A 23,028-nucleotide genomic window follows, 5' to 3' on the forward strand; every position below is an offset into this window, starting at 1 on the left:
ATTACCAATAAGCCTTGTGTATGTTTCAACCATTGTATTGTATGCTATATCCAGGAGTGACCCATCGACACCTGTCGGACCACCTGTCAGAGCTGGTAGAGAACACCTTGCAGGACCTGCAGCAATCCAAGTGCATCAGCATCGAGGATGAGATGGACATCTCCCCGCTCAACCTGGGCATGATCGCCGCCTACTACTACATCAACTACACCACCATCGAGCTCTTCAGCATGTCCCTCAACAACAAGACCAAGATCAAGGGGCTGATCGAGATCATCTCCTCGGCCGCCGAGTACGAGCAGATCCCCATCCGGCACCACGAGGACTCGGTCATGAAGCAGGTGAGTGGGTGGGGATTAGCTTTGATGGGATTAGCTAGGAGGGATTAAGGGGTCGAAGGATTAGGATGGGTAATAAGATCAAGTGACTGATTGAGATTATCTCCTCGGCCACCGCGTACGAGTAGTTCCAATCGTACACCACAAGGACTCAGTCATAAAGCGGGTGGGGATTAGGAAGAGGATTAGCAGGAGAGATTAAGGGATCAAAGGATTAGAATGGGAAATAAGATCAAGTGGCAGATTGAGATCATCTCCTCGGCTGCCTAGTACAAGCAGATGCCCATTTGGCACCACCAAGACTAAATATTTTCAAAATGGCGGGCGGAGCTGTTTCAACAACCATTTCATGAACGACAAAACTCATACACAAACAGCTGTCGCAAATGCTGTTATTATCCTCGCCCAGTTTCATGCAATTCGTTGTGCAGCTGCGCAATAAAATAGCTGCGTAAGTCCTATGCATGGCTAAAGTTACACACTGTTTCGTGAAATCAGCTGCTGTTGTGGCTGAAGCTTTTGTAGCAGCTTCAGCTGTGACTTCACAGCATTTGCATGTTACAGTCACAATACATAGACAAAGACAAAAATGTTCATTTTGGAGACCACCAGTGTGCCAAACTCTTACCTGTCAATAACCACCACTGGTGTATCAGTGCAAAGTCCCCACCCTATCTGTCTCACTGTGTCTCACAGTGTGTATCACCCCTTCTATCTTGGCATCCCTGTGTTGACTCTGTACGCATTGGGTGTATGAATGAAGGGAAATCAAATTGATGCTGACCAGCCTTCGGTGCCGGGGTTTGACAGTACCCCACTGCCATCCTCTAGCAGCATTACAAAATTCCTGTTACATTACAAATGTTGTGCAAATCATCCGTTATGAGATATTCTATGAGCATGAGTAGAACACAGAATAATGTATTTAGGCCAAGTTTCAGAATCGACCAATCAGGAACGAAAATTCAAGTTTGCTCGAAAATACCATAAATTGTGTGATTTGAAGCTGTAAGCATCTTTGCAATGCCAGCACAGCCATCCAAAGGATAAAAATGAAGTTATATTCCGTGCTTGTTTCTCTCTGTTGCAGTTATCAAGTCGTGTGCCCAACAAGTTGGCTAATGCTCGTTACAACGACCCTCACGTCAAGACCAATCTCCTGATCCAGGCTCATCTTGGTAGGATGCAGCTGTCTGCAGAGTTACAGTCGGATACCGAGGACATCCTTGGCAAAGTAAGTCTTGCAAAAGTTTCCCCAAACTTTGTATTTATGCACTACTTGCTTACTTTGTGTTTTTTGCTTTTACAATTCATTATTTAATCTGATGTTCTAAAGGCTTAGCTTTTAAACGCTAACCCCTCGCATATTTTGACTAGAAACCTTCTGAACGCAGCAACATGCAACACTAGTCCAAATGACAAGCCAGCCCAGTGTAGTAAGATTCATCAGGTCAACAGTCTCAAGGCCAAACTGCCTCAAGGACTCTGCCTCTGCCTCAGACTCTGTGAATACCAACTAATGTTTGTGTTTGGCATCCGTAGTGTAAATCACTGTCAAGATATGACATCTCTAACCCTCTATAATTTTGCCCGTCTTTCAGGCCTTGCGGCTGATCCAAGCCTGCGTGGACGTCCTATCCAGTAACGGCTGGCTCTCCCCGGCCCTAGCCGCTATGGAGCTGGCCCAGATGGTCACCCAGTCCATGTGGAACAAGGACTCCTACCTCAAGCAGCTGCCGCACTTCTCCTCCGACCTCATCAAGAAGTGCACAGAGAAGGTAACCAGTTCTGGTCTTGATCTCTCTCCTTGTCTTTTTCTTCAGATCCATGGAACAGTGATAATGTGAATGCAAGGCCAGGGATTGTGAAATTGATGTGAAAAGTTTCGGCAAATTTTGCCTGTACGCTTGAGAATTTGCAGCTTAAAAAACGTTAAAAAAACATCACAAATTTGCATTTGCTTGTAGGCCTAGTGTCAACTGGCCATAAGATTTGAGATTTTTCTCCTCACTTGATTTCTAATTTCATAACATTTCATAACATTTCGGCAGTTTCGTTTTTGAGTGTTTGCAAATGATCCTGTATGGAATGTTTTGCTGCAGGGTGTTGAGAGCATCTTTGACATCATGGAGATGGATGACGACGATCGTAATGAGCTTCTGCAGCTGGCCGACGCTCAGATGGCCGACGTGGCCAGATTCTGCAATCGCTACCCCAACATCGAGCTCACCTACGAGGTGCAAGAGAAGGACAGTCTGGAAAGGTAGGCCAAAATGGTCCCAACACTCATTCCATGGGCCTGAAAGCACGACGTCATTATGTGCCTGGTCCATTTGACTTACTCAAGGTACATGTTTTGTGCCAGAACTTGTTGTTGCTGAAATTTAATGAATTGACAAGTGTTATTGATTCCGCATGACTTTCGGCTGGTTCCTTTCAGTGGTTCCCCTGTGGTCGTCAACGTGATTCTGGAGAGGGAGGATGAAGTCACCGGACCAGTCGTAGCTCCATTTTTCCCACAGGTTTGTGGTTCTTTTCTTTTATTTCATTTTCCCCGGCATAAGAACAGTTAAAAAAAAAATACTTATTACCGCCACGAAATTGGCCCTGCTTTTCAAACGCCTCACTTCCAGGTAACATCGCCCCTCATTTCATACTTTGGTCCCTTTTGTTTTTTGCACAGAAACGCGAGGAGGGCTGGTGGGTGGTGATCGGCGACACCAAGACCAACAGCCTGATCTCCATCAAGCGGCTGACCCTGCAGCACAAGGCCAAGGTCAAGCTGGATTTCGTGGCCCCGTCCCCGGGCACCCACAACTACACCATCTACTACATGAGCGACTCCTACATGGGCTGTGACCAGGAGTACAAGTTCAGCATCGAGATCCGCGAGGCGCGGGACACCAGCAGCGAGGACAGCGACGAGGAGAGCTCCGACGACGAGTAGGATGGGTGTGCGCAATGCGCGGAGTCGAAGCGGGCGCTGTTTAAAGACGCCAGCGCACCAGCTTGCAAAGCTAGTGACAAAAAAAAGTTAGCTTTTAACAGAAGTTTGGCTAACATTTGCGTTGTCGATAGAGGGCGCTGTTCAACAATGCCAAGGATACCAGCAAAGTGTACGTTGATGGGAATAGCTCCGAGTCGTTGGTGGTTTCTGAATTTGTGCCTTCATCTTGAGGGGGCGCTGTTTAGGGTTTTTGCAATTGTACAAATGTAAATGAGGTCAATATCCAGATGTACGGGGCCAAGAATTTTGACGGACTGTCTTTGTGTGGTTGCCACAATATGAAATTGTCAGTTTGTCTTCATATTGATGAATCAGACTTGAAAATGATCGTTACTTTTTCTGATATTTTCAAGGTAATTCAGTTTGTATGTTTTGTTTCACTGTTTTTAAAGTCTTTTTGCACTTTGTTGTAATCGTGGAAGATAGAAGGTGGCAAATGGACCAGTTCTTGGGAACATTGCAAAGTATTTGAGGGGAGACTTGTAAAAATGCTTGATAAAGCACCACAGCTTGATAGGGTTAATAATAATATGTATCTCTTTTGTTCTTGTTCTTTGTTTTCCATTACTGTTAATACAAGGCACCTGTTCTGACAAGGTAATTCGTAGAGTCCCAAGGACCTTGTTATATAGGCGTTTGACTGTACATATTAAAATTGAGAAGAAACAATGGATAAGAGAAGATAGTTTTAAATGGGCGGTGCCCAGTTTTGTAAAAAAGGTTTTGGTGAATGTTGTCTACTTATGTGCTCAGAATTTTTCCACTTTTTTTTTTAAGCAACATTCCTCCAATAAAAAAAAATTATGTTTTTTGAAACATAAGCCCGAGGCTTAAGTATGCATTTGTATGAAAGATTTTTTAAGGTACTGCCTGAATTCACATTTTTTTTAAGCATGTTGTTTGGTTTTTGTACAGGTTGGTGTGGACAAAAAGACAAGTTTGCTAAATTTAATACATGTAGCAAAAAGGGTCCAAGTAAAACCACAGAAAAGAATATTTCATTAATTTGTTCTTTTATTTCTCTTGACATTTCTCTAACTGAAGCAAAGAAGAATTTTAGGAAATAAAATAATAGTATGAATCAAGGGTTGTTTTTTTCTTTGGTCACTTTTTCAACATCAGTGTCAGCAAATGCCCAATATAATCAAGTTCAGGAACGGTTTTACTTGACCTCAAGGCATGGGGCATCTTAACACCAAGTTAGGAACAATATTAACTACATGAAATTTTTTTGCCTCGATGCTCGACACCAATTTTCTTGCTAGTCCAATAAAGAATGCATTCATTTGATCCTGTACATAAACGTTGAGTGTTCCTTTTGAAATATTTAAGTTTTAAACCAATTTAATAAAACAGTGATAAGCGATATGAAATTTATCAGTGTGTGGTGTGTTGTAGTTTGATCTGATTTGAAAACAAGTGTTGCTTGCCCTGCATATGCTTTCAGATGGTGAAATTACAGGGTTTTTTGTCCTTTTTGACAGTTAAAACGGAGAAATATAGGGGAGTCAGGTTGGCGTAGTGGTACTTTCCTCGCCTTCCACCGCTGTGACCCGGGTTCGAATCCCACCTGGGCCAATATGTGGATTGGGTTTTCAGTCCCTACCTGATTCCGTGGGTTTCCCCCAGAATATTCTTCTGGGCTTTTCCTCCCACCTCTAAAACTGTAACTTCTTCTCACTGTCTTCTCTCCACAGGTTTCTTCAGGCTTGCGAGCTACAGTGCCTAGGGCGCTTTTGAGGAATCCTTGGTTTCATTACCAGAAATGATTAATAATAATAATAATAATACAACAATACTTTTACAAGCTCAAAATATACAATATAAATATTTTTTGTTCAAAACTAGAATACATATAAGAATACTCTTTTCAACAATACGACAAGCTATACTTTTGACATGTGACTGTGTTTGAGAATGTGTGATGGAAATTTCACTACCTAATACATGCTTTATAGTGTGCTGTAAAGTATGCTCAAAGAATACAACTACCGTATACATCTAGCAATTTTTTTCCCACATCACTTTTGAAATCAATGTACTGTGAAACACCATGACAAGAGGTTTGCGCACAACTGTAATTTAAGGAAATTCCGTGTTGAAACGGGTGTAATTCACTACCTTGTTTGGTTATCTAATGTGCATTAAAATTGAAATATGTGAATATTGACCACATCTTAAACCCTGCCGAATCTATCGTAACCAACACAACAAGGAATGTGAAGCCTGTTCAGTCCAAACGGTAGAACAAAAGGTCGTCTTTGCTGCTGCCGATATGAACAGCATCCGAGGGTGTGCTTGTTTGGGATATCTGTACTCGTCTGGGTTAGGGTTTAAGACGGCCAACTAGTACCAACTTCACTATTGCATGTCCCTGGTCCACTACGAAGCCGTTTGACAAGACACATAAGGCACAAGAAGTTACATCACAACCAACATCTAAAAGAACCGATTCTATTGGTTCATCCTTGCCTGGTCCCCTGTCAGACTCGGCCAATTGCAGACCACAGATTTTTAAACTGGTCCCCGTTACACCTTCTGGTTGTAGCAGACGACTTCATTCAGGTCGTAGCCCGACAGGGCAAAGCTTCGACCACTCTTGTTCGTAAACTGGGCCCCGCTCAGCTGGGTGTCCGATACGCTCTCGCTGAACATCAACTGAATCTAAAAATCAAATCACACAAAAAAAATCAGTGAAGGTTTATGTTCAGAATTCTGACCTAATTAGTAGTGAACCAAAATAAATTGCTCAGGAATTTGGAATGAAGTCAAGTTGCTGTCAAGTCATTAAAAGTCATCCAGTCATCGAAAGCTATTCAAATGAAGTGTCACAAGGGAAGTCCTTTGTCGTTGTTTATCCCTCGTTCTTCTGACTGACTTGATGAGAACTCTAAAATAAAGTGATAATGGCTGTTGATAGAAATTGCTCATGTACTTTCAGCAAAATTCTTCAGCAAAATTGACAGCTAACAGTTCTGTCCTAAAAGGTCTCATCTTAAGGTGTTTCCCCACAACCCTCTACAAGGCTGTGCAAGAAGTCCATTGATAAGTGGCACTGTCTAGTTACTGGACCAAAGAATACGTCTGCCAAGTCATCAGTATACAAGAATAGTTTTCTCTTACCTGAGTTACATCCCCGTCTTTGGAAACTGACCACACCCTGACAAAGGTGTCTTCAGAGGTTGACAAGAGCTGGGGAGACAAACAAAAAAACAAAAAACTTCAAGAGTTAAAGCCCACCCAGAGGTTTAAGTGGAGTTGTCAGCTATCATTACATTATATACTTGATAACCCTTCTAATTTCAAGTACAAAGGGCGTACGCAAGGCTTCAACACAAATCAGCATCTTGCACTCGGATTTATTTTTATATTCAGTGAAACTTCAACCTATTATAAATCAACTGTGGTGTCTTACCAAGCCAGCGGTCGGCGCTATATCAATGGCATGGATCCACTTGGCGTGGGCGCAGATTTCTGAGACCAGTGTCCCTCTCATGGCATCGAATACCCTGATGTGACCTGACCCAAACCCGCCGATCACCAAGCCGTCAAAGAAACACACCGAGGAACAAGTCACTCTGGGAATATAAGACAAATTCAGAACAGCAACGAGTCAAAAAATATTTCCAGCATCAAGTCTATAAAAGGGGGAAAATGTGCAAATATTTTGTAATAGAAAACCAAGCCTGGTTGGACTTACCCGCCACCGTTAATCCGGCAGACCCTTGTGAAGTTCTGCCTGGCCTGCCATACCATGATGCACCCAGAGTCGTCGGCCGAGGCCATGATGGCACCGTCGCCAGCCAGAGCACTGATGGGATAGGAGTGGCCGGTCAGGGACTCCGAGAGAGTCACGTTGGTCCCTCGGGCCGGGACGTTGAAGATGAGAACTTGAGCTGTGGAGGTGCCTACCAACAATGACAGATAATAACAGAGGAGTCGGGTTGGCACAGTGGGAATAGCCTTGCCTCCCACTTAATTGACCCAGGTTCGAGTCCGACCTAGGCCGTAGATTGGGTTTGCAATCCCTGCCTGAGAGTTTTTATTGGAAAATCATTCTCGGGTTTCCTCCAACTGAACGTTTCTTCTGTCTTTAAGTTTCTTCTCCTAATAACATCTTAAAAGTACAAAGGACAAATACAGCAAACCCTATTTTAAAAATGCATCTAGGAACTCTAGTGGATGCAAATGAGATAGCTTAACTCAAAACAGATACTGGTCATTATGCATTTTACCAAATGGCTGTTCGTTTTCTGTGAGATCTTGCTCTGGCCAAGAAACCATGTTCTATGTTAGTTTCTTAACAATGTCTTATCTATCCACACCTTCAAACAATCATCTTCTCCGTCTTTATCCCCCAGTACCCAACTCTGCACAACCAAAATTAAACTTGTGTTGCCAGCGCTCACCTATTGCTATGTAGCTGTCATGAACCGCAGCTATTCCTCTTGCAAATGACATTCCTAAAGACAAAAATCCAAATTTGCATGAATCAGTATTCAATTCTGCTGGCAAATGTAGTACAGAAATACACACTCAAGGCAAAATTATTTTCTTGAAAGAAAAAAAATGTCATTTGTCTTAACTTACCAACGCTTGGATCGATGTGGACAAGCGCGTGCCAGAAAACTAAAGCTGAACCGTCGGGCTCATATACCTATCGCAAAAAGACAAAATAAAAAATGTTTCTCAGATTTCTCAGATTTCTCTCAGTTGCTCACATTTGTTTAAAAAGCTCCTTGAATTTTGATAAAAAAATTTTTTGCCTTTTTTATTAGAACGAAATGGTTTAGATATTTTTCCAGGGAGAAATGGGGAGGGGGAGGGACTAGGGGTACATGGGGAAGGGATGGGACACTGGAATATTGCTGAAATGAAACAAAGGTCTTAATATTTCCTGTACCTGAATTCCTCTTTGGTAGCAGAGAACGAGCAACGTCCGAGACGGTAACTGACAAAACTTAGCCTGGATCCAGGAAAGAAATGATATAAATTAGATGAACTTGTGGGAAAAAGTACTTTTATTTGCGAATCTGAACACAAAGCATTATTATTTGTATTTTTTGTAACTAAAAAAATACATAGTTTACAAAAATACATCGTATCCCTCCCCCCCCCCCCCATGGCGTTTTTGTTTCCAAGATGGCAGATAGATTCTTCCATTGTCTTTACTCTTTCGCTGATACAAAATTGTGTCCAAAAGAGCTGTCACCATTTGGACACCTTTTTTCTACATAGCTACAATTTTGTTCAAGTGGAAACAAATAAAAGCATAACATATTGACAATATTTGCAAAATAAATGGCAAATGTACAATCTTTAAAAAGGAGGCGGGTGGGAAAATGGAACGAGAAACTGGTTTAGTTTTTGGCATGACCAAAAATCCTGTTGTCTAAATTAAGTCACTTTCCCATCACTAAAATATTTTATGTACTATTCAAATTGGGGATGTATTAAAACTTAAAAAGGTCATACATTGATACGTTTTCTAAAATAAAATGAAACAGAACCTGACCAAAGACAGATAGCACAAACAAAGGCTTGGACCTATAGTAAAATCCTGTTGCCATAGTAACCATCATCCATCATGGCTGACACAGACTGACAAAGGAAATGAAGGTTTCTCTTATTTTTTTTAACTCTTATTTTTTTTAACTCAAATGCTCACAATGATTACCCCAAAATAAACCTTTTTAAGGCATATTAATCATCATCAAACCAAAACACAGGATTTTAGTGAATAATAATTTTAACCTGTAGAATCATGGTGCTCTGCGGAGTAGGCGACGGGTCTTTGCAGGCGACTTGCTTGTGGCTGACGTTTGACGTGTCGCTCGCGCAGCTCGCCATACAAACCACGGACTTGTGCACCACAGCATACGTGGTCATGTTCTTTTCTGGGCTGTTCAGGACCGTCAGATTGTTGTACAGCAGTGAAGCTGTGCCTTTCATGTGAATGGGCTTCGATTTTTGGAACATTTTGAATGCAATTTTCGAGCTGCTAGTTAGTAAAATCCTGCGGCTGCTAGCTGTGTGTGTCGGCTGCAAAAAAAAATTGACCGAGGATTGGACTTCATAAACCGCTTGGGGGCGCTAGACTTCAACAGCACTGTTTCTTAAATTTGGTACTCCCGGGATCCGCCGCATGCGCTACATGGTGAATATCCATGTCCTTGTCTTTTGTAAAAAATCATTCTAATTTTTACAAATATTCATGTATAGCGTTGTCTGGAAATAATGTAGTATCCAGACGCCACCTCAGCGGTTGTGTACACAGTATAGAGAGTCTCAGTATTTCGAAAGAAAATTGAAAATGTTTCTCAGAAACTTGGTCCCCCTTTCCATTCCAACAAGTTTTTGCAATGGCCGACCTTTATTGAGATGATGTGTGAAAAACAGTGGCGTCAGGTTGCAACATTCTTTTCTTTTCATCTTGCCTGGAGCATGCTGTGGACCAACCAGGGAGGAATGACCGGAACAAATGTTGCAACCTGACGCCACTTTTTTTTTCATATTTATCCTCGCATCTCAATGAATGTCATTCATCATGTTCATTGCAAAAATGATGATTTTAAGACATGAATCTGGGACTGAGAAACATTTTCAATTTTGTTAGGAAATACTTCGAAAATGTTCTTGACTCTCCATAGACGTTGGCCACAATTGTTCCAGCATTTGTCCAGCTCACTTAACAATAACAGGTCTATATTTTCGCAGTGGCTATCGTTACGGCAGCCGTAACGCATTTCCCATTTTCTATCGTTACGGTAGTACTGCAACTTTTATAAAAACATGAGAAGAAAATATGAAATTAGAAGGAAAAAAGTGAATTTGAACGTTATGAAATTCGGAATTTATTTCCCTTAAAAAAAAAATCCTGCAAAGCCTCAGGTTAGAAAAGGAAAAAAATTCGAGTGCAAAACTGACATGCGAACCCGCAACTTCGCAGTGCAAAATCCCACCCTCTATCGACTGAGCTGTCGCATTCCTCGCTAAAACGCGGGAAACAAATAATTATATACCTGCGTGCGTATCAAAAAAGTATCCTAGGAGGGTTAAACAACGGCTGCCGTAACAATAGCCACTTCGCTATATTTTGCCATGCCCAGGCTATCAATCAATAAAGATTATTTATTGTTGGCATACATGTAATTGTACTTTGTTGCTATGGTTACAGCAAGTGTAACGCAATTTTCAACTGATTTGCTATCATTACAACATTGCAAAAATACCATTGCAAATCTATATCATGTCTCGTAGGCTATACTGCCCATCAAGAGCTCTTGTTTTTTTGCAAAGTAGTTTCTAAATTACTTTATGAGAAAAGTGAGGTGTATTTCAAAATAGTTATTCTGGAATTCACAGGTACAAGTATCAGTACTTTCATGACCGTTCTCAGTAAATTTTTGTCTTCTGCAGTGTAGATGATGAGCTACTAATGAAAGGTCAATCAGACATCTCACTCACCATACCAGCATCTTCAACTGGAAGCACCAACTACATCATGGATTACGACACTGATAAGAGCAGGAGGCGGCGCAACGTGTGCTCCCGTGTGTGTGATCGCTACCGATACATCAAGTTCTGTCTTCGCAGTCTGACGTACAACTTCTTCACTAACCGTAATATGGTACTCGATACATGCATGGAACCTCTGTTTTGGCTTGTCAACCACATCACAAGATACATGGGACCAGTGAGTATCATGACATTCTACTTCGTAGACTTCAGATAATGTTGTAAATGTATATGAAGTTTTGGCCCATTTTTAAAATTATGGTAGCATTGCTCTAATGCAACTAAAGCGAAGGTTGAAAAAATGCATGTAGTATGGTCAAATCTTTGGTGTTTATCAAGTAGGTTTCCGTGGTATGAAACGACTGAGAATATTTCTATTCCTTCCTGGATGAGATACCAGGCCAAGGCAGGTTGCTTCCCAGCTAATGCCGGTTCCCACGTCTACTCCTGGGTGGAAAGCGGCAAATGTGTGTGTAAAATGTCTTGCCCAAGGACACAGCATATTGGCAGCAGCAGCATTCGAACCCTTGACCCTCTAATCATGAGTCCCTACCCCCTAACAACAAGGTCACTGCCACAGTGCACAAAATTTGCACAAAAATGGAAAGCTTTGACCATAGAGTTAGGATTAAAGCAACTTTACTCTTTTCCTTTGGCAGCTGATGGTCGTGCTGGTCACTATACTTTCCTCCACTGTAGTCAGCGTCGTCTACATCTGCATCTTGCCTCGCTGCCTGGAGACAGAAGCCTACGTCCAGTTCACCTTCCATCTGATCTTTGGCCATTGGCTGCTAGTGAACATCGCCTTCCACTACTACAAGGGGGTTAGGACGCCCCCTGGCTACCCGCCGCAGGTAACAAAGTCAAACCAGTGGATACAAAACTTGGGCATTTTTTTTTTGTCAGGTCTTTGAAGGAGCATTGCTTGTACACTTCTACTAGATCACAAAGAATGCAGCAATTTCTGTCAAGCTAGCTTTGTTTTATTCAAGTGGATATTTTGAGTAGGAGATAAAGAAATGTCATCATCGAGTAATACGTTTTCCCCCACTCCCAAGTTTTAGGCTGCTATTAGTAGCGCAGTGTTTGAAACAGAAGATGCTACCAATAGTGTATTAGTACATGTACGTCCATATGTGTCTGCATTCAACAACATCCCCTCCCCCTCCCGAAGTCTCCGTCGGTGTGCAGGCCCCGCCCACCCCCTTCTCAAATATTTCTTGGCATTTAATTGATTTTTCTCTTTGGATACTGGATTCCGATTTGTTGAATCCAGGGACATAATGTTTGAATGATTAAAATTGGGGGGAAAAAAACAGGAGGTTCCAGGTTTGAATCCTGTCCGAGTAAATTTGTGTATATAATTTCTTAAATGCACTCGGACAGTAACTAGCCCACAGGTAATACAGGAGAGAACAAGCTCCTTGAATAACTGTGTTTCTGATTTTCTTTTTGCCAACGTTTATCCTTTTTAGATTAGGTTCCAGGTTTGAATTCAGCCCAAGTAAACGTGTTTATTTTCTCACATGTACTTGAAAAAAAACTGCGCATTCAGATGAATAACAAAATAACAAATTCCTCAAAATTGTGTTTCTGATTTTCTTTGACCCTGTGTTGTCCCTTTTTTTTTTTTAAGATCGTGCCAGATACAGGGGTGGCGACGATTTGCAAGAAGTGTATCGCCCCAAAGCCTCCTAGAACACACCACTGCAGTATATGCAACAAGTGCATCTTAAGAATGGACCATCACTGTCGTATCCTTGGCAACAGTGTTATATGTGTTGATAGTCATTTCCAATTTACCACAGCTTACCATTAGGAAAGGGGGGTGGGGCTGTCTAGGCAAAATAAGGTTTGATCTGACACAAATTGCAACAAAATTGTTTTCTAGAATGACATACTAAAAGTCAAAATCCCAGTGGTGGAAATACGCCTTATTTCCATCAATTGTAAATACCTGTCTTGTTATATATTTGTTCCCATATTTGGGTATATTTTTAGTTATTTTTAATTTTTTTTGGAAAAGTTTATTTTGGGGATTCTACTTACACATCCTTACTTCATTAATGTTTTCTAAAATGAGGAAATAGTAACAATCCAAAATGGCTACTATTATACCCTAAAGTAGTCTTGCCAAACCTCAGCATTGATGAGCTTCAAATTCACCAAGTTGCTTACTTTAATGGAAAAAGAATACTATTTGGATTTCAGTTGATGATCGAATATTCAGCATAATAGGCACAACCCTGGTAAATTGTTTTTGAAGATGAAGCTTTGTATAACTCCTCCTTAACAGACGGCCGACACAGCTTGGATTAATAACTGCGTCGGACATTACAACTACCGCTATTTTATATTATTCTGTATCTACATGTGGACGGGTACTCTGTATGTTTGCATCTCAGCGTGGCCGCTCTTCAGTGAAGAATTCTTTGACGCTCGGGTACTAAACCTTTTTTTTCGTATTAACCCTATCCCTGTTAATTACAACACAGTTCGTAAGGTGTACAAATCTTTGCAACCTTGTCGAAATGAGTCATCAGCTTTTGCCAGTTCTCAGACAAGGGGACTTCACCCTAAAGGGGCCAGGAGGGGGGGGGGGGACGGAATCTGCCCCCCCCCCCCAACTTTTTCCGCAATAGCTTTAAAAAAATATATATTTTCGTGAACCGAGCTGTTCTAACTTTTTAGCCTCGAGCCTTGCGCATCTTTTGATACCAAAAACATAAAAATCGGACAACTGGTTGCCGCTCAGCGAACAATTATCCGGCTTTACGCGCTGAAAAAAAAAGAAATTTCCCCATATACGTAGTGTACACAGAGCAGAATTACCATTCATGCATATGAATAATTAATTAGCCATAATTCCAAAACCCTTTGACCTATAGTCATGATAAGTTGTTCTATACGAATACAATATTTTGCAACTTCACCAGATTTAAGCCTTATGTGCTAAAGTAATGGGGGCATTATTGTGTGTTCATGCAAAAACGTCATATCTCGACGAGTTACGATGTTTTGACATATTTATACATAGCCCGTTGTCTCAAGGTATGTTGATCTCATTTATTTAAAAGTTATGTTATCTAAAATCACGCGGGATAGCAAAGAGTTCAACATATTGAGCATTGTTTCTGAATAAATTATCTTCCTGAGGTTAATTTATATCTTTAAATTTAATGAAATGCAAAAATTTAGCGAGCCACCGCAAACCTATTGATGCGTTTTTCTTGAACTGACTAAAAACTGAGTTACGACATTTTGGCACTGATAGTTTGTTGTGATTACATAGAAGAGTAGTGGTTCAGGGAAGGACCACAACTGTTCGTTCATCTGTTGTTCCAGTCAATGTGGTCTGACCATTGTCACCTCATTTGTATAGGTTATTTTTACAAATCTACTGTTTTGTTACAGAAAACATTTGACAGTCTTCTAGCAGGGTCTGTGCTCTTCACAATGCTGCACTCATATAAAGTTGCTGTAAGTACCACACATAGATTTCTCTCTGGCTGTTGATCGATTCTCAGTGTCTTAACTGTCTGTTGGCTGTTATAGTGGGGCGGATAGGGGAAATATTTGGGAGAATTGTACGTTGATGATACAAGCATGGCATTTGGCACACAGATTTTTTTTGGGGGGGGGGGATTTCCCTTTGTATCCTTGGAAAACCATTGTATCATTTGGGGGAAAAATTGTGTTTCTGTAGCAGCAAAACAAGACGGATCCGTTGATGGAGCGAATCTCGGCCCTCACCGACTCGGAGTCTGCCTACCACAAGGCCGTGGTCTTTCAGTTCATCATCTGTTTCAGCGTGCTGATCGCACTGGGCGTCCTGACGGCTTGGCACATCCGTCTGATCAGCCGTGGGGAAACCAGCATAGAGAAACACATCAACGACTCGGAGAGAGCCAGATTGAAAAAGGTCAACGTGGTGAGTCCCAATGACCTTTTTATTTTGTTTTATTACAATTTTTGTTTCGTTGAGAAGTGGAGGAAACTTATTCTCTGCATGTTAAGGTAGTCCCCCCCCCCCCCCCCCCCACTCTCCCTTTCTTACCATGGTTACAAACATGTTGATCGAAGGGAACTTTTCTTTCGCTCCCCTTTTCGAAGGTCTACAAGAATCCCTACAATTTTGGTGTAAAAGAGAACTGGAGAATGCTGCTTGGACTTTATGGTGGCAGGTGAGACTCAATATCTTGATCTTATGATCTTTAATAGCAACAGTATCAAGCATTTTTATAAATTCAGAAAAAAACGAATTTAATGAGTGATAAGTAGCACAAGTGACCACTAAATTACAGATTGGTGCATGTAAGTGCATTGATATCAAACAAATGTTTTTCGGAAAGAATGTAGTATTCAGACGCCACTTTGTCTTCAAAGTCTATGAAGAGTTGAGTGCATTTTCAAAGTGTTTCCTAACAAAATTGGAAATGTTTTTTTTGTCCTTGATTCATGGCTTTTCAACAGTTTTGCAATGACTAACCTTCATATGATATAAAAAAGTGGTGTCCGAAGTTAACATTCTTTCCTACTTTTCCGGTGATTGAAATTAGATTTTCCGAGCAGAATTCTATGAACAATATGAAATATTTAAATCTAGATTTTTTATTTTGATTTCTCAACAGAACATTTTGGCTACACGTCCTTCTGCCTTCCTCTCATCCCCCGGAGCATGATGGGACACGCTGGGAATCACTTGTAACGCCTGGTTACGTATCTGCAGCATTACCATGACAACTGTACTTGATATGCATACACCATGTATATTTTGTAGTCTTTCTTGAAGTACAACATTATTTTGTATGAGAAATTTACATTATCTCTCACTAATGCTGCACTGAAGCTTGTTTTTCAATGCTTTTATATGAAGCCTTTTCAAATACATGTACCACATAGTATTGTACAATGCTGGCCTCACGTAGCGACACACATGGTGCCTCTTTTTCATCAATTTGTCATCCATTGGAAAAGAAAAATAACGGAATTTGTCACGTTCTGAGTGATGACTACAGTCAGCTACGAAGCACTGTCCTATTTTCCAGTGTTATTTATTCCTAATGTCTGAGAAATTTTAACTAGAAACTGTTTATCTAAATCGGCTATGGAAATCATATGGTAAAAATGGTGGAGGAGACTATGTTTGGATATATCAGTATTGGGGTGACCCCGCGTGACGTCACACTTCTATGCGTATTGATAGTAAACTATTGTGATAGTTAATGTTTTTATTAGTAGTTTTACGATATTTGCAACAGGCCATCGTCGTACTGCGGGTTTATTTTTTAAACTCAAATTTTTTAACATAGTTGATTTTCACAAGTATGCTGTGAGAGATTCTTTTTTTCTCGTCATCACCATGAGTTTTCTCCATATGGGTCTGTTTTCAATCTTCCAGAATAGACGTAAAAGTTTTAAGTATCTGAGCCTTTTTCCCTTCAGGTTAAGAACTGGAACCACAATATGAAAAATGTACATCTTGTTTTCAAATCATGTAAATAGGTGTCCAAAATAATAGTGCCACGTTAAATTAAATTGTTTTTGCAATTGACAAGCTAAAATCAACCAAAACAATTTTTTTTATTAGGGATACGAAACATTTTTCATTATTGGGGATAAAAGTGGTCATGCTGAAATCATGAAAACGAATTACAAAGGAAAGGTATCATATTTTTGACATTGAAAATGACGTTTGTACGCAGTATTTTTTAGTAGGAAATTGGTTGGGTTTTTTTATTGAATTATGGAACAATACAAAAAGCTTCCAAGATGGCTGTCATGTGTAAGATCCATACAAATGTCTGAAGACAGACGTGTGGTGCTTAGTTATTTCTCATTCCTAAAACAGTACTATATTATGAAGTATGCATGTACATGAAATCTTGACATCAACCATGCTAGTTTTATTTATACCTTGAATATGCTGAAGTTGCACCAAATGCACTTTTAGGGGCGGATCTAGCGTCAGGAAATGTGGGTGGGGTTGAGTAAAGGCGTGCCTTTGGTACAGACTTATTGAGGGGTCTATGGGTATGCCCCCTTACAATTTTTAGAAATCTGTGATGCTTTCTCCTGCATTTTAAGGTAATTTGAGAATAAATTGAGGACCTTGATAGCATTCTGTTTATTTTTGACCCCATTTTACTATTGTCGTAACATATCAGCGGCTGAACAGGGCGGTTCCCGAACCGAACCCCCCCCCCCCCCCAATTTATAACTGACTTTGTGCCCTAAACACGCACGCAGTGCAGATTTGTTTTGTATGCAACAGCGTATACATCATAGATAGGTAATGTTACAAGATGTATGTGCAACGCAGTGTATATGAAACTTTTTTTTACAGATCGGACATGTGGTATTTCCAGACCAATGAAATTACAGTATCGAAGACAGTTCTAAAAGCTTAGTTGTATATGTGTATTTTGAAATCGACAGTTCTTTTGGTAAACGCAAGATCTTTCATTAGGACTGAAGCCATCTTTTTATCTACTCTTTAGAAGGGAAAAAAGGCACCTGTTATTTCAGATAGAATTGGGTTTTTTTTTTTAATGTCAAGAGAAAAATCATTGTTGTAATTATTGTTGTATTAATAATATCAGGTTAGGGGATGTTGGGCTTAAATATTTTTTTTTGGGGGGGGGTCTTCAATTCTCATCTTCGCTTCACGACAGAGAAACCATCAATCAGAGAAACAAAAGTGGAAGAGAATACAAAACGGAAAGACTCTGCACGTACAATCACATACTCTACTTAATTTATGGCTGCTAATAACAAGCAGCGACAAACGACAAGCTGAAATGTGATGGGTTTCAATGTAAACTATGTGTTTTGTTTATTGACTCATTTGAAACTTATTTTTTTTACAAACACTAACAGTGAATATTATACAGTTTGATCATCTTTCAATTGCAGTTTTATTTACCCATTTCTAAAAATCTATCTTTGTTTTGACATGCAACATACTGATGTTCCTAAAGACACAATATCAGATTTTATATCAGCTACCTGAGGACAAAGTTTTTTGTATTTGATACAGAAGTAATTTGAAATTTGGCCTTCATAAGATGGAATTTGCGTCGGGTGATGTAAATCAATATTAGGACTTATTAGCCCAAAATGTCTAATGTATCTTTAAATACCGTCAAATTTGTGACGTTTTAAAATCAAGTAACATAAATGTCTAATAAAAAATGATTAAACAGGTTTAAAAATTGAAGACTACATCTTCAAAACAGGAACAAATTAAGGGGTTAAGAAAACTTTTAGCTTTGTACACAGAAGATAAATATTTTTACTTGTATGCAAATAACAATTTGTTTATAATCACTTTATCAACGTTTTTTGCAGGTTTTGTTTTATTTACACTTTTTTGGTTAAAAATACACCTGCCTTTCAGGCCAAAATGTCTGATTTTTGTAGTTGTGGCCCTATGCTAAGTTTTTTTCATAGTATTCAGTAACACTAGATAACAATTGGACTTCATATCTCGCTATCCACAGAACTCAGGATGTTTCAAAAAGCCTCATTTGCAGGCAGAAACGTGACCCAGGAAGTCTTGTATGGATGTGTGCAATTGTATGCTTGTACAGTACATGCATACTGGTTCTACATTGTATAAACACCTCAATAAAATCGGTCACTTATGGGAAAATTTTAAAAAAAAAAACAATACGATGCAACTTTTCACAGCATCAAAACAAAATAGACTATTTGTCTCTTTTTCACTTGTCGGGCTAAAATTATTTTTATTTAAAAGGTAGACCTGGTGTTGAGTCAGCTACAATTACAAAAATTACAGTCTCTGTACTAATACGAATTATAAAGAACACTTAACATCAAAACGCTAAAAAATCGGTAGACAGAGAAGTTTTACAAACTGTACACTATTTCCAAATAAAAAACAAAAACGAAGAGTTAGTGCTGGAGTAGAAAAACAGCTGCACTGACTTCATAAAATAATTTTTCTGCAAACTTGAACCAATTTAAGTTACTTTGTAAGCCTTGTTTTCATTCAACATAATTTCTTTTCATCAAAATTATTCGTTTGGAGTTTTAAAACAAATTATGAGATAAATCTGAAATACATGTACTCTGTGTTTACTTATTACTTTTTAAATATACATTTTGATGTAAAAACAAAGGGAACACACCTTGTGCACTGTAACAGTTCTTTACACAATGCTTATATTCATTGATAGCTTGAACTCTCTTTTTTTTAATTCCAAATTTTTTTGAAAGGCTCTTATGTTGCGCATCATGGCACAATATTAATCATCTACAGTGCCGTTCTATTAATACCGTGGAACTTGCACAATATAATACGCAGCCTGTTGAATATTCAGTTCTCTGCCTTGTCTTCAGAACCATGCATGTTTTTAGGCCACATATTCACTGCGCTGATCTCTCGTCACAATATTATTTTTTCATCAGCTTTTACTTTCTTCAATTTACCACTTTTTTTACCCAATAACCTCGTCCTCATTCAAAAAGCAATCATCCAGATTGAAATTATCGAATATATCTCCTCCCATCTTGGTGTCTTTCGTCACCTTTGGGTTCACGTTGTCGTCACAGGAACGGTGGAAAGAGTGGACGGACACGTCTGCGGCATAGCGTGGGTCGAGGTTAGAGGTCAGCTGAGGTGGGACGTAATACATGCCGGGGTGAAAGGTCACCTGGTTTGGAGGTTGCACAACCTGGGCCGCGTGACGCAGGGCAGCGATGAGGTCACTCGGGTTGACCTGCGGCCTGGGACCTTCGACCTCGTAGTCAGCCGGGGTCACGCTAGGGGTCAGTGTGGCATCTGGGGTGCTCCCCACAGCCTTTCCCTGTGAGATGTCTTCAGTTACTAAGTCGGAGTCTCCCGTTTGGTAGTTGCCGTTCATGTCGTCGCTTACGGTCAAATCTTTCAGCTCTGTTGTGGGCGTTTCCGGCCGGACGCTGTTGTCGGGGGTTTGGGGCCGGCTGCCCTCGTTGCTGGCAAGGTAGTCGCTGACGGCAGACGACATGGAGCTGTTAAGCTCAAGGTCCATCCTGGCGTCTTGCTCTGAAGAACCCTCTGAGGTTGCTTCTGAGGTGGTGTCGGAGAAATGCAGTTCTTTCCTGTATAAATGACCCATGAAACGTTTACATGTTAACCAAACATGTTGATTGCAGGGAATTCTGTCACATCTATAACAGTATTGCTGTAACAGTGTGCCATCATAAATACGTATCAAATTTCAGTGTCAAATTAAGAATACAACAATCACTCCGGTGCCCACCTTGCTACTCTCGCCGGTTTGTAGGTTCCCTCGGGGTCGTACTCGTGGAGTTTCACACGCCACTGGCGGATCAGGCCGTCCCAGGCGCGCCGGCTACACTTCAGGAACTTGTTGGGGGTCACAATGTGCTCGTTCTTCACCCTCTTGTACCTTGGGTGTACAGTGGCAGGGATGCAAAAAGAGTAACAAATACACAATTATACTGTAATAAAACAGTTTGTGTGTCTATACAGATTAAGAACTTTTTTTAATAGAATTAGCAGATGGGATTAGTGGCCATATTTTCTTGAACACAAGTCAGAAATGTTTCAAATGTAGTGTCCATGTAGCTGTTGTTACTAGGGCTGTGCTTGTTCGACCTGCTCCAATATTTGAATAAATTGAATAAATTAAAATTAATTTAAAAACTAACTCACTTTGGGATTTGTCGTAGGTAGTGGTCGTATCCCAGGGTGTTCTTGCCCAGTTCTATCTGTTTCTGGCGACGTACGATGACAGTCTCATCTGTTTCGTACTCCTTCTTGGGTTGGGCATTCATATTGACCTTTCTGATCGGGAGAAAGTCAAGACAAAACATCTTTAATAGATATTTATGAAACCTTGTAATTATTTACAACTAAGAAGTTTTTTTTTTACTTTTAACTTTTGCAAGCCAAACCAGTATAAGTGTTCAACTTAATACTTTAGCCATTAAAATAGCCATTACTTTTATCCTTAATTTTGTAGGTCAAATATTTTTTTGTTCTAATTCCAAAAAGATTGCAATTTTTTTACTTTTGGATGTGGACCAAGAAAGAAGAACTCTCAGAGAGAATGTTGTATCCAGACGCCACTTCTTTAGCTGTGTACAAAGTCTATGGAGAGTTGAGTGCATATTCAAAGTATTTTCTAATAAAATTGGAAATATTTCTCAGTCCAGGATTCATGTCTTTTTAACATTTTTGCAATGACTGACCTTCAATGAGATAATTTAAGATGAAAAAAAGTGGCGTCGGGAAGCAACATTCTTTCCGGACTCTCTTATTTGACCTTTGCACTTACACATTCTCCTGATCCTCGTTGCTGCCGTCGCTGGACTCAGACATGAGCAGTCGACGCTTGTAGCGCATCATGTCTCTCATGGCGCGCTCTTTGTCCTTCTCAAACTGATCAATCTGGCTGGCCCAGTCCCGGCTTGAGGACGTGCTGCTGCTGTACAGCTGGCTGCTGCCTCTGACAGGATCTGGTGTATAACTATTGGGAAGAGAAGGAATTTGGCAAGAAATTGAAAGGGTTTAGAAAGTGGTCCAAAATTATGACATGGCTATGACAAGAATTTAAAATATCAATGTAACACTGACACTAGTGACAGGCAAGAGATTGTGAACAGGTTTCAATTCCTTTGGAATATTCATAAATGTAATCATTGTCATGATTGTTTTGATTCCTGAGGTAAAACATTTTTAAACAAGAATTTTGAACAAGATGTTTAAATTTAACATTTTAAACATTTATGATTTGCATTTTCATAAGAGTAAGACAGAGAAAAAAGACGGTAAGCAAACATGGCAACGAGAAAATCAAACTTTCCATTTTTTCTTTGGCTTCAAAAAGAGAGACAACTTCAAGAGTTGATTTGAAGTGATCATCTAAAGAAGTCATTGGATTTGGAGAAAGAAATAATTGAAATATAATTATTCTAGGTATTTCATGGCTTGCTGTATTTCTGTCAATGCAACCAGCAGTGACTTGCACTTGGCATGCTTGGTTTGCAGATTGGTTTTTTTTTCATTTCTTTCATTCCTAAAAATAAAGAGCAACTAGGGCCAATGTCTCTGGATCATGATGAAGTTCTTTTCAAAAGAATGAGGTCAGACATGTCAGAGGAGTCCAAGTATATCATGACAAATTTTTACCTGGTGTTCACCTCCTTGGATCCCAAAGGTGGAAACTCTGTGCTGCTGTAAACATCCGGCTTTCTGCTTCTAGGTTCGGCTCTTCTGTCGCTTGACCAACGATGAGGTTTGCTGAAATATGAAGTTTAACTTGAAGAGTAAGACTAGAGAATACTACTTAGTCGCTTTTGTAGTTTAAGAACACTTTACCAAGTTTAAAGAGCAACATGCTCTTTCATGTGTCTTTCAAAAGTCTGTTTGATTGTCATTTGAGAAGAGCGGGACTCACAAATTTTCCGTTTGTATCACCTGATCATAAACACGACTAAAGACTTTTCCCACAGATCCTTATTATTGACTCCCTTTTTTAAAGTTAATTTCTAGTAGTTCTACTGTCTAGTATTTCTTACCTTTCTCTGTCATGTCGATATCTTGTTCTGTGACTGCCAGTTCTGTCGTTCTCCCGCGTGGAGTGGTCTCTTCTGCTACCGGCGCCATGGCGGAAATGGTCAGCAGCCATGGCAGCGCTCGACTTTTGATGAGGCGATCGCCAATTCCGAAAATCATGATCTTCGTCTTTTCTTCCCGTCTGATTCCTACTTTTCACGGACGCCATGTTATACTACGTTTACGGGATGAAACTTAGATGAATGAGAACAAAGTGTTGACCAAAGGGGGGAATATTTGGAAGCGAAGTGGTCACTTCTTCCGACGCGGACTACAAAAAAATTGGGCGAATGTTGTTTCAGATTTCGCGCGAAATTTTACGAAGCCGCACACCGAGCTCTGCGCATGAGCACTTTACAGTCGCTTCGGCGGTGATTAATGAATATTCAATTTTGTTGAACAAAGGTTGGTTTGAAAATGCCTTCTCTTTCCCTTGTACCTGATTTTTTACCATTCCTCCTGGGTAAAAGTGAAGTTGGTGGACTCAAAACTCTATTCTGTGATCGAATAGTTAAAGGTTTTGCACAAATTCATCATATATAATCATGAAAGATGCATACAAATCGAAAGAATAAATA

The 23,028-nt window shown here is 40.1% G+C and overlaps 4 protein-coding genes and 1 non-coding gene across 9 annotated transcripts in view; 3 read left to right on the plus strand and 2 right to left on the minus strand.

Annotated features, from left to right (window-relative positions):
- LOC119739747 (U5 small nuclear ribonucleoprotein 200 kDa helicase-like) overlaps positions 1-3,371 on the plus strand; it is a 33,975-nt gene extending 30,604 nt beyond the window's left edge. The window contains exons 36-41 of the mRNA XM_038214790.1: positions 55-341; positions 1,429-1,572; positions 1,940-2,116; positions 2,441-2,601; positions 2,779-2,860; positions 3,022-3,371. Coding sequence (XP_038070718.1) covers positions 55-341; positions 1,429-1,572; positions 1,940-2,116; positions 2,441-2,601; positions 2,779-2,860; positions 3,022-3,285 — 1,115 coding nt within the window. The 3' untranslated portion in view covers positions 3,286-3,371. The remainder of the gene's footprint in view (positions 1-54; positions 342-1,428; positions 1,573-1,939; positions 2,117-2,440; positions 2,602-2,778; positions 2,861-3,021) is intronic.
- Positions 1,046-1,182, plus strand: LOC119740194. Its single transcript, XR_005272654.1, has one exon. It is a non-coding gene; the product is annotated as a small nucleolar RNA SNORA57 (small nucleolar RNA).
- A 1,773-nt stretch (positions 3,372-5,144) lies between the features above and the next one.
- LOC119739753 (WD repeat-containing protein 54-like) lies at positions 5,145-9,392 on the minus strand. The gene is made up of 8 exons (XM_038214804.1): positions 9,100-9,392; positions 8,249-8,311; positions 7,936-8,002; positions 7,755-7,808; positions 7,046-7,253; positions 6,761-6,923; positions 6,469-6,537; positions 5,145-6,009 (listed from the first exon to the last, which is right to left on the minus strand). Exons 1-8 carry the CDS (start codon positions 9,322-9,324, stop codon positions 5,875-5,877), a joined length of 984 nt encoding a protein of 327 aa, XP_038070732.1. The 5' UTR covers positions 9,325-9,392; the 3' UTR covers positions 5,145-5,874.
- Positions 9,388-15,618, plus strand: LOC119739751 (palmitoyltransferase ZDHHC16-like). 5 transcript variants are annotated; one of them, XM_038214797.1, is made up of 9 exons: positions 9,388-9,502; positions 10,765-11,041; positions 11,523-11,717; positions 12,500-12,617; positions 13,173-13,306; positions 14,278-14,343; positions 14,570-14,794; positions 14,977-15,047; positions 15,495-15,618. In XM_038214797.1, the coding sequence occupies exons 2-9, from the start codon at positions 10,784-10,786 to the stop codon at positions 15,601-15,603; spliced, it is 1,176 nt and encodes a 391-aa protein (XP_038070725.1). In that variant the 5' UTR covers positions 9,388-9,502; positions 10,765-10,783; the 3' UTR covers positions 15,604-15,618. The 5 variants fall into 5 exon arrangements, with proteins under 5 accessions (XP_038070725.1, XP_038070729.1, XP_038070727.1 ...); XM_038214801.1 differs by having other exon boundaries at positions 14,573-14,794; XM_038214799.1 differs by having other exon boundaries at positions 9,433-9,502; positions 10,770-11,041.
- A 2,050-nt stretch (positions 15,619-17,668) lies between these two features.
- LOC119739750 lies at positions 17,669-22,774 on the minus strand. Its single transcript, XM_038214796.1, has 6 exons — positions 22,414-22,774; positions 22,025-22,135; positions 21,171-21,362; positions 20,546-20,677; positions 20,130-20,279; positions 17,669-19,968 (listed from the first exon to the last, which is right to left on the minus strand). Exons 1-6 carry the CDS (start codon positions 22,617-22,619, stop codon positions 19,326-19,328), a joined length of 1,434 nt encoding a protein of 477 aa, XP_038070724.1. The 5' UTR covers positions 22,620-22,774; the 3' UTR covers positions 17,669-19,325.
- Between the last annotated feature and the right edge of the window lie 254 nt (positions 22,775-23,028).

Source organism: Patiria miniata, unplaced genomic scaffold (assembly GCF_015706575.1).
Source record: "Patiria miniata isolate m_02_andy unplaced genomic scaffold, ASM1570657v1 HiC_scaffold_4, whole genome shotgun sequence".
Lineage (NCBI taxonomy): Eukaryota > Metazoa > Echinodermata > Asteroidea > Valvatida > Asterinidae > Patiria > Patiria miniata.

Excerpts from the sequence above, each read along its gene's own strand:
- LOC119739753 (XM_038214804.1), bottom strand. The coding sequence starts at position 9,324 with ATGTTCCAAAAATCGAAGCCCATTCACATGAAAGGCACAGCTTCACTG. Across the intron at positions 8,312-9,099 it reads AGAGCACCATGATTCTACAG|GCTAAGTTTTGTCAGTTACC; the intron begins GTTAAAATTATT and ends TCCTGGATCCAG. Across the intron at positions 7,254-7,754 it reads TGACAGCTACATAGCAATAG|GCACCTCCACAGCTCAAGTT; the intron begins GTGAGCGCTGGC and ends CATTGTTGGTAG.
- LOC119739751 (XM_038214797.1), top strand. The coding sequence starts at position 10,784 with ATGAAAGGTCAATCAGACATCTCACTCACCATACCAGCATCTTCAACT. Across the intron at positions 11,718-12,499 it reads CCCCTGGCTACCCGCCGCAG|ATCGTGCCAGATACAGGGGT; the intron begins GTAACAAAGTCA and ends TTTTTTTTTAAG. Across the intron at positions 13,307-14,277 it reads AAGAATTCTTTGACGCTCGG|AAAACATTTGACAGTCTTCT; the intron begins GTACTAAACCTT and ends GTTTTGTTACAG.
- LOC119739750 (XM_038214796.1), bottom strand. The coding sequence starts at position 22,619 with ATGGCGTCCGTGAAAAGTAGGAATCAGACGGGAAGAAAAGACGAAGAT. Across the intron at positions 22,136-22,413 it reads TATCGACATGACAGAGAAAG|CAAACCTCATCGTTGGTCAA; the intron begins GTAAGAAATACT and ends TTCATATTTCAG. Across the intron at positions 19,969-20,129 it reads AAACCGGCGAGAGTAGCAAG|GAAAGAACTGCATTTCTCCG; the intron begins GTGGGCACCGGA and ends TCATTTATACAG.